This window comes from Bubalus kerabau, chromosome 14, assembly GCF_029407905.1.
Source record: "Bubalus kerabau isolate K-KA32 ecotype Philippines breed swamp buffalo chromosome 14, PCC_UOA_SB_1v2, whole genome shotgun sequence".
Taxonomy (NCBI): Eukaryota; Metazoa; Chordata; class Mammalia; order Artiodactyla; family Bovidae; genus Bubalus; species Bubalus kerabau.
In genome coordinates, this window is record NC_073637.1 from 28,462,809 (window position 1) to 28,479,274 (window position 16,466).

General features: G+C 44.8%; 1 protein-coding gene and 1 non-coding gene across 4 annotated transcripts in view; one reads left to right on the forward strand and one right to left on the reverse strand.

Annotated features, from left to right (window-relative positions):
- Positions 1–16,466, forward strand: part of CHD7 (chromodomain helicase DNA binding protein 7) — a 190,595-nt gene that overhangs the window by 98,719 nt on the left and 75,410 nt on the right. For all 3 annotated transcript variants that reach the window (XM_055546063.1, XM_055546064.1, XM_055546065.1), the window contains exon 3: positions 5,270–5,700. In XM_055546063.1, coding sequence (XP_055402038.1) covers positions 5,270–5,700 — 431 coding nt within the window. The remainder of the gene's footprint in view (positions 1–5,269; positions 5,701–16,466) is intronic.
- TRNAG-UCC (transfer RNA glycine (anticodon UCC)) lies at positions 19–90 on the reverse strand. Its single transcript has one exon. It is a non-coding gene; the product is annotated as a tRNA-Gly (tRNA).

Genomic DNA, 16,466 nt, shown 5'->3' on the forward strand with positions numbered 1-16,466 from the left:
TGGCTTGCAGTACCGCAGTTCCCTGACCAAGGATCGAACCTGTGCCCCTGCAGTGGAAGTGCAGAGTCCTAACCACTGGACTGCCAGGGAAGTCCCTGTACTTTTTAGTCTTAAATGGCTACTTAATATTTGTATTTTTACAAGCCATTGCAATCATAGTTGAGTGTTTTGAGCTTGCACCTGTTGTCACATGCAGCTCAATTTTCCTGCCACTTCTCCCCATGGATCTCAGTTTCTCTGAGCGCCCAAGTGCCTGCTTGCCTTCAGCCTACTTTGTGGGGCGGGATGTTTCCCCCGGAAGCGCTGTGTCTTCTCATCTAGTTGGTAGTATCTTCTCTTTATTATAAAGTAGCATTTTGATTTTATATGTATTGTGTCACTCGCTGAGTAGAATGTTTGCCCACAGATGTCCGATATTACGAACGGTGTTGGGTTTGCAGGAATCGTCTGTGTTGGAAACATTGCATGCTATTTACTGACTCATGGTCATCGACCTTGAGAGCAAGTTGAGGCTTCAAGACTACAGTTAAGAAAAAACATGGTTAAATAAGATAGGCTTTGAAGTCAAAAAATGGTGGTTCATGTTGGAGGGAAAACACGGTGGAAATAGATGTAAAGTGTCTTCTTAGGCTTTTTTTTTGCCTACACTGAGTGGCATGTGGGATCTTGGTTTCCCGACCAGGGATTGAACCCAGAACCCATGCTCCCTGCAGGGAAGGTCAGAATCTTAACCACTGTACCGACAGGGAAGTCCCTTGTGCATTTTTTTAACATTCTGTTGAAGGTTCCTAAGCCTTTGGGGCCACCTTTGCTTAAAGGTAACAGAGGGGTTGGCCTTGCCTCCCTCACCCATCTCTTCTTTGGTTAAATTTACAGTCTGTTCAGCTGTTTTACATGAGGAAACTTGTTAATGTGTTTGCCTAATTTATATATTTATGAAACATAGAGTTGATAAAAATGATCATCTTTAGTTTATGGTAATTTTTTTGGATAGCACACACCTTGGATGATTTTTATTTATTGTTCAAATATCAGTCACTCTGTTTCAGTTCCGAAAGTGCATGGCACAGTCCTTACAAGTTCCATAATTCTCCAACAGGCACATGGAACTATGATAGAAAATGCATCAAGCAGGAAGTCCTAAATGCGTCAAGCAGGAAGTCCTAAAGGGTGTATTTCAAAATACCTTTGGTATCTAACATTCTCTGCATTTGCCCTAATAAATGAGAGGTTTTAGGAATGCCCTATATGGTGATATCAGATGTTAATGGCATTGATTACCTGTCAGGCAGTGGGAAATGATGGGAAAATGTCTGCTGTAAAATTAAATAGCATTAGAGAAGACTGTACCATGCGTTTGGGTTGGGGGGGCGGGGCGGTGAGGGGGCTGGACCTGGGAGACTTTGTCAGGGTATTACTCTGAGCTCCAGGTTTTTTCCCCTGCATGATTAAGGCAGGCCATCTGTTCTTTGTTAAATGTTTACAAAAACAGCTTTTCTCTAAAAGATTTAAGGAGATGTAGGTCTGGTAAACACTATAATATTTCCGAGCACCTTTCCCACCCGACTTCAAGCAGTGTTCAAACAAAATTCTGCTGCCTATCAAACAGCCTTCATATCTTTTTTGTATTTGGTCTTTACATTCCCCCCTACCTCTTCTTACAGAAGATTAAATTTTTAAGGGATACTAATATATGGCTTCATTTGTTACTGAAGGGAGCATCCAAAATGATTTGTATGCTAAAGTGCAGATGAATTTTCCGACTTCTGGTATTATGTGTTATATGCTTTTTCTGACTCGCATCCGTGGAACAGGTATCTCTCATCAGAAGCTGGCATCTGGTTACCTGAGTTAATGCCATGCAGATTAGGAAATGGTATACATACCTGGAATTAATTCACCATTCTAAGCTGTAAGCACCGTTTACTCAGAGACTTTCCTCTTTCCTTCCCCTTCCAGGAAATGCCTTGTCTTCCATTTCCTGACAAACAGCTTGTCCCAAATAAGTTTGATCTCCATGTGTCTTATGAAAAGATCTGGCTTTTTCCATTGTATTTACACGAGGAAATAATATTTAACAATTAGTTCTACTCCAGCAACTTAGATATGGTAAAACTGTTGAATCAGATCCCATTAATTCTCAGATAATAAAATTAAAAAAAAAAACTTTTAATTTTGTATTGGGGTATAGGTGATAAACAAACAATGTTGTGAGTTTCAGGTGAATAACAAAGGGACTCAGCCATACATACCATTCTCTCCCAAACTCCCGTCCCATCCAGGCTGCCACATAGCATTGAGCAGAGTTCCCTGCGCTAAATAGTAAGTCCTTGTTGGCTAACCATTTTAAATATAACAGTGTGTACATCTTCACCCCAAACTCCCGAACTATTCCTTCTCCCCATTCTTCTCCCCATCAACTGTAAGTTTATTCTCTAAGTCTGTGAGTCTCTCTTGTGTTTTGTAAATAAGTTCATTTGTATAATTTCTTTTTAGATCCTGCATATAAGGGATGTCATACAATATTTCTCCTCTGTCTGACTTACTTCACTCAGTATGATGATCTCAAGGTTCATCCGTGTTGCTGCGAATGTCAGCCATTGACCGTTTGGTTAGGTCCTCGGTTGGTGTTTGCTGAAAACATTTGTTTGTTAGGGCAGGTGGGTAATGTTTCCCAGGACGTGCTCATTTTGTCACCACTGGGCGTGCCCTGCAGCTGCGTGCATCCCCACTCTTCTGCCCTGGCTCCACTCTCCTCCTGTGCATCCTTCAGGGTCTTCCCCTCTCTCCTTCAGGGTTTCCCCACTCTCCTTCAGGGTCTTCCCCTCTCTCCTTCAGGGTCTTCCCCTCTGTCCTTCAGGGTCTTCCCCTCTCAGCTCTGACCAAGAAACGGCAATATGTATTTGAAGATTTTCTAGTATCGTAGAATGTTGGAAGAGACTTTGGGGTAAATGCTTCCTTTTGCCGAGGAAGAAAAAGTGGCATGATTCCCCCCAGATAATATACCTCATGGCAGGGTTCGGATTAGAATGTTCTCTCTCATCTCACAACTCTAACCCTGGCTCTTTCTCTTATACCAGCGCAGCTGCAGAACTGAATGTAGGCTCCTCCAGTAACTGTAGTAGCTTTGAGTGGGAACAGAACAACCAGTTTCTTTCCTGGCAGTGGTTTCTTTTCTTTGAATTTTTGGAGGGTCACTGAACACTGGAAAGAAAGTGAAGCTTGCAGTACCTTTTCTATGAGGAGGATGCCTCTGAGTGAGGTTTCAGGAGCCAGGCAGAAGAGCACTGGATTAGTAGGAAACCTAGGTTCAGATGACACCTTGAGCCCCCTACCCTTGTGGCCTCGGGTAGCCACCCGGCCTCCTCAAATTCTACTTCTTTTCTGAAAAACAGGGGTAAATGATCACATTTTGGTTGTATTGGAATCTGAATTGCAGTCTGAGTTCCTCTTACATCCTCTGCAGACCTGGCCTCTCTGGCGGCTCCTCTCTTGGGGTCCTCTCACATCCTCTGCAGACCTGGCCTCTCTGGCGGCTCCTCTCTTGGGGATCGTGTGGGCGGGCACAGGCTCCAGTTCTGTCACTTGCCTCTGTCGCTCTTGGACACATGCATCACATGAGTGCTTCTGTGTCCACAGAGAGCTCTCCAGGCTAGCGCAGGGATTGAACGGTGTCCCAGACTAAAGTGCTTACCTAGCACAGGCCCACCATGTGGTAGGAGTTTTCTGTGCACACTTGTGGCTGTTACTACTGTTGCTCTTTATATTATAGTTACTATCCAGTGTCTGGAGAAGCATATGAAAAAGGCAGAAAATGAATGATGCTTGCAGATGCAACATTTTCAAGGATTGCGTTGAAATGTAAAGGCGCATTAGATGTCATAGTTTACAGTGGAGACAGGTTGTCCTCTATCCCTGTTGTCAGCATCCTGTCCCAGGTGTTTGTATTCTCCACCATATTTAAGACCATCTCTGGATATGGTCCTGCTGCTGCTGCTGCTGCTAAGTCGGGTCAGTCGTGTCTGACTCTGCGCGAACCCATAGACGGCAGCCCACCAGGCTCCGCCGTCCCTGGGATTCTCCAGGCAAGAACACTGGAGAGCATTGCCATTTCCTTCTCCAATGCGTGAAAGTGAAAAGTGAAAGTGAAGTCACTCAGTCATGTCGGACTCTTCGAGACCCCATGGACTGCAGCCCACCAGGCTCTTCCGTCCATGGGGTTTTCCAGGCAAGAGTACTGGAGTGGGGTGCCATCGCCTTTTCCGGGTACGGTCCTAGTGGATGTCAAAAATCTGCAAGTCATGTCAGATTGACTGTTTGGGAGGGATCTCTTTCTCTTTCTCTCTGCCTCTGCCTCCCTTCTTCCCTCCCTTCCTCTGTGTGAGATTTGGAAATGTAAAGCTTTAATAACTTAATAAAAACATTATCTGCCTTGCCTATCAGTACCAGAAACCTAACCAACCCAAAGTCATTAAGCTGATATGTGTGTGCTTAGTTGCTCAGTTGTGTTCGACTCTTGAGACCTTATAGACTGTAGCCTGCCAGGTTCCTCTGTCCATGGGTTTCTCCAAGCAAGAATACTGGAGTGAGTTGCCATTTCCTTCTCCAGGGGATCTTCCCAAACCAGGAATCGAACCTGGGTCTCCTGCAAAGGCAGATTCTTTACCAACTGAACTATGAGGGAAGCCCTGTCTGCATATAGGCTGGCATATATGCTTTTAATTTGACATTTGAGTGTCATTTAAATTAGAAATGACTTGTACTGTATAAGATTTGTGTGTTTATACTCGGACTTCAAACTTTCACAGTATCTGATTCTTACAGTGCTCAGTTTGCCTGCTGTTTTTAAAAGTGACTTGATTATCCATCTTTAATTTCCCGTTCCTGCATGGGGAAAATTCCACTTGAATTCCATCTTTGTGGCTTAGCTTTTGCTGCTTTTTCATCCTTAATCAGTTCCTACACAGGTGCTAAGGACATGGAAAATGTCTTTAAATTGAATGAGAAATTTTCTTTCTCCTGAACAGAATTTTTTTTTTAACTGTATTACTAAGTTGCTCTCTTTAACTGTATTCATTTAAAAGCTTTCCTGTTGAAGAAATCTATTTTTTTGGATGAGACAAAATGATAAGTTTCACAACTGTATAGTGGGTGAAGTTTGCTACCTTGAGTGTAGAGTAAGTTTGAGAACTATCAGTACTAACTTTCAGTTCCTTTCTAAACTACGAAGAATGATAAACTAATTTCAATTCCTATTTGTGTCTCTTAGCATTCTCCATCGGAGCCCTTTCTAGAGAAACCAGTGCCGGATATGACTCAGGTTAGTGGACCGAACGCTCAGCTAGTGAAGAGTGATGATTACCTGCCGTCGATAGAACAGCAGCCACAGCAAAAGAAGAAGAAAAAGAAGAACAACCACATTGTTGCAGAGGATCCCAGTAAAAACTTTGGTAAAGATGACTTCCCTGGTGGGGTTGATAACCAAGAACTAAACAGGAACTCACTAGACGGGTCCCAAGAAGAGAAAAAGAAAAAGAAAAGGCCGAAGGCAAAAAAAGATCCCAAGGAACCGAAAGAACCCAAGGAGAAAAAAGAGCCCAAGGAACCCAAGACCCCGAAAGCCCCTAAGATTCCCAAAGAGCCAAAGGAAAAGAAAGTAAAAACTGCCACGCCAAAACCCAAATCCAGCAAAAAGTCAAGGTAGGCTGCGGTCAGAAACACCCGCCACCAAACAGTCGAGACACAAGCACCAAACAGTTACAACCTATGGAATGGGGGGGAGAGGGGCAGCTCAAGGGTGGGGGTCACTCTGATTTTTGTCCTCACTGTTAAGCTTCTTTCTCTCGCACCCAAACTAGCAAGTGAAGGTGTTAACGCATTGTAAAATTTAGGACTCCCATTATTATGAGTTGTTGATTTGGGTGGTAGATTTTTAGAAATGTTGCTGGGTGAAGAATAGTTTCTTATTTAAAATCACTGTCTTATATTTTTGTGAAAACCTGGCGTTTAACAAATAGAACCAGGTTACCAGCATAATTGTTTGTAAGCTTAGACCACCAACCTCATTTTCAGCGACAATGCCAAACCGGGTAAGAAGGATTATAGAAGCCAGGCGAGTCACTATATTTCAGCAGGCTTTTCAGTCCTGCTTCCCAGAAGTTGAAACAGGAGAATTAATTCTCCCCATTTGGCAGGCAGAGTGAGCCTTCCAGGGGCAGGGTGGAGATCCTAGCGGGTGACGTGGGACAAATCAAAGAGCAGTTACCCATTAGATATGCCTTGGATAAGACCATGTAGTTTAGGTTCTAGGGGAAAAGCCTCCTACATGCCCTCCTTCCCCTCCGTACTTCCCCCACCGACTCTCTGACCCCCCAGGAGGCATATTTATTCAGTAAGAAAAACTGAGAGGAAAAGACATTGAAGACTAATTTTTTTCATTTGTACTGAACATTTCTTACAACTGTTCTGAACCAGTTCCAAACATCTGAATCTATTTTTCAGAATATGGCTCATGTTATAAAATATAGTTTCCAGATGGAAGTATGGTCAGACTTGGTTACTCCGAACCTGTTTGTAAAACTCGTGTAGAAAACATGCACCCCCCATAACCCCCCATGTGTGAATGTGCACGTGTGTGGCGCGCGTGCGTAGTCAGCCCTGAGGTTGATAGCGCTGGATCCCCTCATTGCGAGCTTGCGGGCCAGGTGGCCTTGGGCTTGTGGGGGATCCTGTGTATCAAGAGCAGGTACACAAAGAGGGTGTGGTTTCTGTGGCTGGAGAGATGCTGCAAAGCGGAAGGACAGACTGCGATTTTCAACTTCCCGCTGAAAATATCTAAACAACCCAATGCATTATTCTGTAGTGTTTTGAAAATTTGAATCATAGTAATTAAAAGAAAACCTTTTGTTGTCAGTACTTTATATGGTGCCCAAATAACTGAGTTACAGTTGGCCCTCCACAAGGGACTTGAATATTCTTGGATTCTGGTATATGCTGGGATCCTGGGACCACTTCCTTGTAGATACGGAGAACCATATATTCAATAATCGGGTCTAATAGGTAACTTGATGTTTGCATTTACTTATGAGCATTCTTTGATGCCTCGGTAACAGTTTCTTAATTGAAAGCCTTTATTTTTTTTCTCCATACGAACACTCTTCTAAACTCACAATCCATTATAAGTTTCGTTTTCATTTACTTAAGAAATATTTTATTGGGGGCTTACTATTTGCAGATACTGTGTTAAGACAGGGATGTGAGCCAAGAGGATGCTGTTAGAATTTCGGTCTGATTTATGAAAGAGGTTTTAAAGATACACAGTTGCTTAAATCTGAGTGTTGTGCTTTTGGTAGGAAGAGGCATGTGCTTTATTTCTGCAAAATCTAAAAAGAATGATTTTTTTTTTTTTTTTAAACTTAAAATGTGAAAAAGTGTATGGTCTCAAGAAGTTTTCTGGAATTCAGAAAATATATCACCAAAACTAGCCTCAAAATATATGTCTTCAATTTTTATCTTAGTGTTTTGAGTTTATTACCTAATGGTAATAATTGATGTAAAAACCCCACTGTATCTTGGATACTGGTCATCAATTCCCAGCTGTATTCTTTGAAGCTCTCAGTCTACCTCAGACGGACCCTGTCTTTAAAAATGGACTTTAGCACATCCTTAGGCCGTGTAGGATACAATGTTTAGTTGCTAAGTCATGTCCTACTCTTGCGAACCCGTGGACTGTAGCCTGCCAGGCTTCTCTGTCCATGGGATGTTTCAGGCAAGATTATTGAAGTGGGTTGCTGTTTCCTTCTCCAAGGTTGGGGAAGGTACTAAATTATCCTGTTTTAACAGTGAAACTTGTTGAAATATCCCTAGTTGCCATAAACAACCGTTAGGAGCTTGGAGCATCAAATTCAGTCTTTCCAGGCCCCTCCCCCACCTCCTTGGTGCAGGTACAGACTCTGCCTTTATCCTCAGAAGACCCTTCGATGATGCTCATTTGTGGCCTTGGCCACCCAGCCTGATGTGTGTGTCCGTGTGTGGGGAGCGGTCAGCATGGTTGAGACGGAATGGCAGCCGTGCCCTAGAATCACATGCTTTCAAGAGGAGGAAGGTGTGTGATTATCTTCTCCCAAGAAGAAAGCTTAGTATTTTTTTTTTTCTTCTTGTGACTAGTAGTCTCTGTCAATGGCTGCCCTAGGTGACAATTGTTCTCCCCCAAGTGGTGTGACAGTAACTGATGGGGGGGGGCCCTTCTGTAGTGTCTGGAGAATGCCAGTGGGGAGGGGGCATGCCCTGGAGATATGGGCAGCCACCAGGAGGGCCACCAAGATCGTCGGTGGTGCCTTTGCTGGTCCCAGTGACTTGACTTCTTAACCGGCCACTTGCCGACTTAGGATGAAGTGTGGTGAGGATGTGCCTGAGAGAGGTTTTCCTGTTGTTGATGGTCTGATGAGCGTGGCTGTCTGAGAATATGGTAACCGAACAGAGATTGTCATTGGCTTACTTAACAAGCCAACCCATTGTTTTGCTGAGCTGCAGTGTTTCTGCTGGTCAGGTGAACAGACACACTCGAGTTGTGGTCTCGTTTAAGGCTAGGAAGGAAAAAGTGTCCCCCAAGCAAGGATAAGCAGATTGCACACAACTGCATGTAAATTCTGAATAGCATAGCAGAATAATTACGTAAATTGAATATGCAGTGATGAAGGTAATGGGAGGTTTGGGTTATGTCAGTGCTGGGGTTGAATTGCTGGAGCAGGTTGCTGTAAGCCCTGGAATACAGCAGTGGCAATTTTGTTTTGCAGAACGTTATGTGATACCAGTTATTTCCATCCTTGAATAAGTTAACTTGATGAATTTGTTTATACAGAAAATAATTCTCCTACAGAGGGCTGGAACAGAAGGGATAAACAGAAATGGAAGGAAACAGTTACTGTAGAACTGCTCACATCTCTCCTGTTTGGCCCTCTCTACTGGGTCACTCGCAGGATTTCTGGTAACAAACTCATGCTCTGAGCGTCTGGTGACAGCAGAGACCGTTAGTGGCTGCACTGTGTCCAGGCAGCAGAGAACTGGCTTTGCGTCCTTGACACACTTGTGCTAACATAGCACATGAGAAAGGATGGTTGTCTTCAGTGGGAGCAGTTTTCCTGTGTGCTTCCACGGCTTCATTCTCTCAACCTATCATCCCACTTCGTTCCTTTGAGTCTGTTGAGGTTTAAATTTGTGGCCATTCCCAGCAAACTGGCCCTTTTGGCAACAACGTATGATTGAATCTGTCTTGCCTATGCAGGAGAACCTAGAACAACTGTCCAGAAGCTGTTACATACAGTGGTGGTGGTGGTGATTTGGTCATCATGTCTGACTCTTTGCAACCTCATGGAATTTAGCCCGTTGGGCTCCTCTATTCATGAGATTTCCCAGGCAAAATACTGGAATGGGTTGTCACTTCCTTCTCCAGGGGATCTTCCCGACCCAGGGATCGAAACTGCATCTCCTGCATTGCAGGCACATTCTTTTACTGCTGAGTCACCAGGGAAACCCTGCATAATAGAACGGTAGTGAAACAGAAAAAGGTTTCAGCATTTCAGAAAGAGTCACTTAATATCTTAATGATAGGAAAAAAAAAAGTACGGGCCATATTCCTCTTTTCTAATTAGAGCTATATCTTTTTTCCCCCTTTCCATTTTACCTTAAATATATATTTTTTCACATGTTTTTCCTGTGAGCTCTCCAGGTGTCTTTATAGCCTTCTAATGTTGTCAGTTAATATTGAAAATAAGGGCTAAGACATTTGTGGCTTGGAAAGGATACTTTTTTGCATACGGAAGGGGTCACGGAGCTGAAATTGGAGGATTTGTGGCCTTCCCTTCAATGCGTTTTCTGTTGTGTGTGCCTGGGCCTTGTGCAATGAAAGAATTTGGAGGAAGTGCTTCCTTTGAATGACTTTGAAGGATTTAGTGGTGCATTTAGCTATATAAAGATTCTTTGAATGTACATAAAGAAGGGAACTTGGCCAAAGGGTGTGACTTGACTGTTGAAGCTTCAGTTCAAAGAAGCCATGGAGATTCACTTCTGGTGCAGTTTCTAGGAATTCATCTGACTCCTTGCCCCCGCTCCCCCTCACTCCGCCACCAAGTATTAAAGTTAGTAGGAAGCTAAAAATGCTACTTCTCAATTAAGAGTGAAGATATTTTAAAGTGGAAAGCAACCATACTGTTCTTGTTTTAGAAAGGTATATTAAGTAAACAGGTAAAGTGTATTTTTTTGCATACCACACTTTGATTAAAATTTATGTTGTGACTTTCTTCTAACAACTGTAGTTTTTAAGATACTGTCTTCTCAATTATGATCCTAGAGAGTAGCCGCATTTACCTGAGAAATACTTTTATTCAGTCATTCAGTCAGCAAGCCCAATGGTGGTGTATTTCAACCAACTAATACATATTTTATAGTGTGCTCTTAAACATGTAAAATTACTCGCACACAAAAACAAACAATTAAACTCATTTTACTAATAAGTACAGATCTCCTCAATAGGTATCTCCCCATCAGATAAACTGAATTAAGCCAGCGGCTCTTCTTCTTCTATTTATTTGTTCTTCTACTCACATGCTGTGACTTGGTTTTGACCTAAGACACTGAATAGTTGTACAGATGGAATTAGGTGTTTTAGATGCTGTGCCTCAAGTGGGTACAGGTTTCTCTAGCATGTGGTCACAAAGGGACTGTTGAGCCCTTTCGGTGTTGGTGAGGATTGAGAACTTCTCATGAACATCATGCCATTTGCCTGCCCACGGGCCTGCACTGTCTGCTCCTGGTCAGTACATCCAAGCTCTGGGCCAGGGGTGTAGCCAGGTACCCCCTTACCTGCTGATCTCAAAGATTGTCTTCTCTTTGATAAACGGGCCATGTATGTGCTCAGTCGCTCAGTCATGCCCGACTCTTTGCAACCCCATGGACTGTAGCCGGCCAGGCTCCTCTGTCCATGGGATTCTCCAGACAAGAATACTGGAATGGGTTGCCATTTCCTCCTCCAGGGGATCTTCCCGACCCAGATATCAAACCCATATCTCATGTCTCCTGCATTGGCAGGCAAGTTCCTTACCATTAAGGCTTCCTGGGAAGCCAAAAGGACTCAGAAGTGAGAAGAGAGCAAACATGTCCATGGGGTCTCCTTAATCCCAAATCCTTCTTTCCTTCAGTAGAACCACCTGGGAGCCTTTCCTGTGCCAGTGACAGGCCACATTAGGACATTTCCCCCTTCTGGTTTATCTTAAATGAAGACAAGCAGGGAGGGAGAGCGGTCAGCTGCTTTTTAGTACAGACGGACGTCTGACAGTACCTCAGTCCGTTTACACTTCCTGGGGACAGGGGAGGCCCTGCAACACTGACCCTTAACAGAAGTTCCGCTGACTCATGCTCTGAGCTAAGTGCAGGCATGGACCACACTGGGCTTGCTGGGGGTTTGGCCCTGACTGTCCAGCGAGCTGCAGCGGAATTCAGAGTGGAGGCCTGCTGACATTGTGGTCTGTGTGGGGGAGGTGAAGTAGGTCCCACTGCACCCATCAGAGGAGAGGTGAGGAGGCCCTAGAAGGCAGAGGGATGGGTGTGAAGGGTGGTTTTCCTGGAGACGCATTCCTTTGAAGTCTTTTCTAAGTGGGGTTTTAGGGTGGAGCATAGGAGACATGGTGGTGACGTCGGAGTTGGAAGATGAGGAGCAGGAGGAATCACGCATGCATGCTAAGTCGCTTCAGTCGTGTCAGACTCTTTGCGACCCCATGGACTGTAGCCCTCCAGGCTCCTCTGTCCGTGGGGATTCTCCAGGCAGAAATTCTGGAGTGTGTTGCCTTTTCCTCCTCCAGAAACTCTTTCCAACCCAGGGATCAAACTTGGTATCTCTTAAGTCTCCTGCATTGGCAGGCGGGTTCTTTACCACTAGCGCCAAAATTATTGTTAAAAGATTTCTATGGTTACGAAAACGTTCTTGAGAAGTATGAAGTTTTGTACTAATGCAGAACCTGTCACGTGATATGTAAAGCTGTCCCTGCTAGTTGTTTTCTGCCCAACGGCCACTGTGAGAGCATCAGGCACGTGAGAGGCCAGTCCTTGCATCAGCTCTCCTCCCCATAGATGCCCATGTGACTGAGTTCTCAGTGTTGAATAGGGAGCTGGAGGGTACAGGATTAAGAAAAAAGACACTGCTTTCTCTGTCTCTCACTCTCTGTCTTTTAATTTTAGAAAAACAACACCCTTGAACTTCCATTAGATGACTAATTTTATGTGTACCCTGATTCCTGTAGGAACAGTGTAATGTTGTGGGAGTTCTGCCTCTCCTGTCTGGGTGGGTGGTGAGATTTATTTTTTTTTCCTCATGGGCCTTAAATTTACTGAGCCTAATTCTCCACCTCTGGAAGTCACCCAGTTACATCGAGAGTGGGCTGCCCATTTCCCGGGTTGACTTTAGCCACCCTGGCGCATCAGAGAAGATACTCTTGAATCTGGGGAGTTGGGCTCTGGCTGCTACCACCACCCACACTGTCCCCGTCCTGGTCGTGGTAATGCTGCTCATGAAACAGACAAGCATCTTAGGACTTGGCACAAGGTGCCAAATATCGGCCCTGCTGTTTGGCTCTTGGAAGAATATCCCATGGTAGAAGGGCAGTGAAAGGCCTGCTTTCTGCCCTTGTTGTATGATGGGTGGTGTGCCCAATCCTTTCTGCTGTGTCTCAGTGTCAGGCAGAGCCACAGGCTGATGCTGATGTTTGCTGAGCTTCTGGGATCCGATGACACGTTAGCTTACTAGACTTTGCTTCCGTCTTACTTCTGATGGTGGCTTAGTCCCTCAGTTGTGTCTGACTCTTTGCAACCCCATGGATTATATAGCCCACCAGGCTCTTCTGTCCGTGGGATTATTACCAGGCAAGAATACTGGAGTGGGTTGCCATTTCCTTCTCCAGGGGATATTGCTGACCCAGGGATCGAACCTAGGTCTTCTGCCTTGCTGGCAGTCTCTTTACTGACTGAGCCACCAGGGAAGCCCTTATTGATTCAGTCCATAAAACTCAATAGCCTTTAGTCTTTTGGTGGTAATTTGTGACTGCATGATGTCCCCCCCCACCCCAACACCTAGAATCTATTCAACATTAAAAATGGATTTAGCTCTTTCAGGAGGACTTTGTGCTGTACTTTCTGTTTCATTTCTTTTTTTTTTTTTTTCAACATTCTTCTTTATAAAATGGTCAGCTGGAGCTCTCCTCAGGACAGTGCAGTGTTAGTTACTCAGTTGTGTCCAACTCTTTGCAACCCCATGGACTATAGCCTACCAGGCTTCTCAGTCCATGGGATTCTCCAGGTAAGAATACTGGAGTGGGTAGCTGTTGCCTTCTTCAGGGGGTCTTCCTGACCCAGGACGGGTCTCCTGCATTGCAGGCAGATTCTTAACCATCTGAGCCACCAGGGAAGCCCCTCCTTAGGGCAGAGTTCTGATGCTATTGGAACCTGCCCAGGGATGAGTCCAAGTAACAGAAGATATTCACCAGGAGAGGTTTTCCCCAGAACCTGGGCTCTGGAGCCAGGCGGGTCCTGGGAGGGCTGCTTACTAGGCTGAGCGTGTATCTGCTTTGACTGTTACAGTTTGACAGTAAGATATGAGGGTGAGTGGTATTGAGTCTGAAATAGACATTTTAAATGAAAGCAGGTTAGGTTTCTGTATCTTTCCCATACTTCTTTGCTATTCCCTATCTGGAAATTTAGCACAGTTAAGGTACTTCGGGGGTAGTTGATGCTCTAAAAGCTACTTAAAGTAATAAGTTAATAATAAGTAATCAATAACTTAAAAAGTTTATGATTGTCATTGAAGTTTGTTGTTCAGAAGTAAAACAGAATTCCTTTTTCTAATTCCCTCTCTCGTTCACGTCTCAGCTCTCCTAACTTTCTCTTTTTCAAACAGGAGCATGGGATGAAGAATTTGTGGGTGGCATTGAGGAGTAGTCAGGGGTGGCTCAGCACCTGAGGGCCGATTGCTGGGAGGTTGTGGGCAAAGGGGTCCTTGCTCCAGTCCTCCCATCCCACCCTGGTACTCTCCTTGTGGGGGGTCTCAAGCATTTGGACTGGCTGCTGACCGCCACTGAGCCCTTGGTCCAGGGAACCCTGATTGCCTTCTTATGAAAGTGGTGATGTATGGTTTTCTTGTCTGTTGTGCAGAATTTGTCTTCACGCTTAACCTCATTAATTTATTCTGTCACTTGCATTTTTATCACATCCCAGTTTAGCTATTAAATTAAAAAATTTTAAATGTCTTAGGACTTTAGCATGTTTATTTTATTGAGTTGGCCTTACTTCATGATACATCACATTTTATGTTGCCCTCATTGATCCTTTTGAACTTTCAGTCCTTTATCTTGCTTTTTTTAGTTTTCCTCTTTATCTTTTAATTTTCTTTTTTATTGTTTAAAAACTCAGAGGAAAACGTGAAGCTGAGAGGCCAGACACTTTCCTCCCAGCAGCCTTGAGCCTGCAACCCCAGTGGCTCAGGGATTGTATCACATGTGATCTTTCTGAATCGTGACAAGTCACACACTTCCTGTGCCACGAACATTGCTCACTTCTCATCTATGACATTCGGTTTCTTATGGAAAAGCCTTTTGAGTCTGTAAAATATCAGGATATGTTTCAATACTCTTTGTTCTCCTAAAAGACAGTAGTAGTGTGACACTTCGGCTTGATTTGCTGAAAACAGGCCTATTTAACGTTCACAAACCTCACGGTTGATTTTTCCCAGTGTGAGGAGAACCTTTGCCAGCGTGTCCTGTCTGAGGGTCTGTGTGGTGAATCCCTGCTGCTGTTCAGCCGCTTCACTAGCTGACTCTCTTCCTCTGATCCCATTTGGTTCCACAATATTGTTCCTTTTCAAACTTTCTTTCCTTGGAAGACTTAGATCCTTAGGCTAATGTTAATCGATGTTTACACTCTGTAACAAACCAGGGCAGCTAGCTGGCTTTCCTATAAGTCCTGGTCCTTTGCATAAAAGCCTTGTTTAAAAAACCTGTACTGTTTCTCACCAAAGACAATCTTCATTGTTCATGTGCTGATCCAAGCTGGGATTTATGTGTCCAGCCCCTTTCCAGGGACCATCCCTTGGCCCATGGCTGTGAACTCTTACAGCCACATGCTGAATACCATCCTTCTGAGGGGCTGATCCTCTTTTGTAAATCCCTCCTCTCTGAACCCACCACTTGTTTCTCGGAGTTCTCATCAGGGTGGTACAGGCTTTGATCACATGGGGCGGGGAACAGAACTTTAGAGCTCAGTCTGTCAAAGTGACCAAAGTGTCACTCAGCCATCGACCCTGAGCACTTCCTTTTGCCCACCGCCATGACCTGCCTCTCATGGTGAAACGTGACATGTGAGTAAAGCCAGTGGAGGGACAGTGGCCCTGCCAACCGCCAGCAGCATCCCCAGAAAGAAGTCCCCTTTCCAAGAATACAGGGGCCCGCCCAGCTTCACAAAGGGGCGGCCCTACATCTTGGCCACACCAGTAATGATGGGCGATGAGGATCAGGAAATGAAAGAACTTTTGTGAGTACAGAGGGGAAATATAAAGATGTACAGGGTTTGAGGCATTGCTAGGTTTCACTCTATTTGGGTAGTACTTTAGCCTCTCTTTACTGAGCTTCGTAAAGATAGAATCTATGTGGGGTTATTGTAAATGCGTTAGCAACCAGAGAGCTTGAGCTGCAAATAGTCCGGACTGTGTAGTTGTTTGTTGTTTTCCCTTAAATCACTCAGCTAACCTCACCTGACCAGACATGAGGAGTACAGAGATAAATAAGACACAGTTCCTTCTCGAGATTACAGGATATTTGGAGAAAAACATACACACACAGTGCCTCGGTTTCACTGCATTGCAGTCATGTTAGCCCCCAGGGTTGTGTTTTAAATATCCCTTGTGTGTGGGATATGTCGTGTGGCATGTAGAGGGTGTGCGATCTGACTAATCCAGACTTTGGTGGCCAGAAAATGGTTCTCTGAGTGAGTGATGTCCACCTGAGCCTTGTGGATGAGTAAGCGAGGGGCAGTGGAGGTTGAGGAGACATGTGTATGATTTCAAAAGTGCTTCTGTGTATCCATAGGGTGGAGGATGGGGGTTTAGGATGTGGGAAAGTGCAGAAAAAGAAAGTTGACGTCGCCAGCTGTAAAAGCTGCGTGCAGAATCGCAGACGTCAACACACGTGGGACTGCACTTCAGCAGAACAACTCGGTCAGGTTTGCCTGTGAGCCAGCTGCCCTGGTGGTGCCCGGAGGATGGGTTTGCAGGTATTGTTCAGGTGGCATGACCACAGCTCAGAGCTCGGGGAAGGAGGTGGGCAGAGCCGGTCTAGGCTAGGCCTGAGGACAGATGTGGCTTCTCCATGGAGGCCACTCGGGGGGACCCCATGCAGCCCAGTCTTCCTCGCCATCCTTGCTGATGGGGC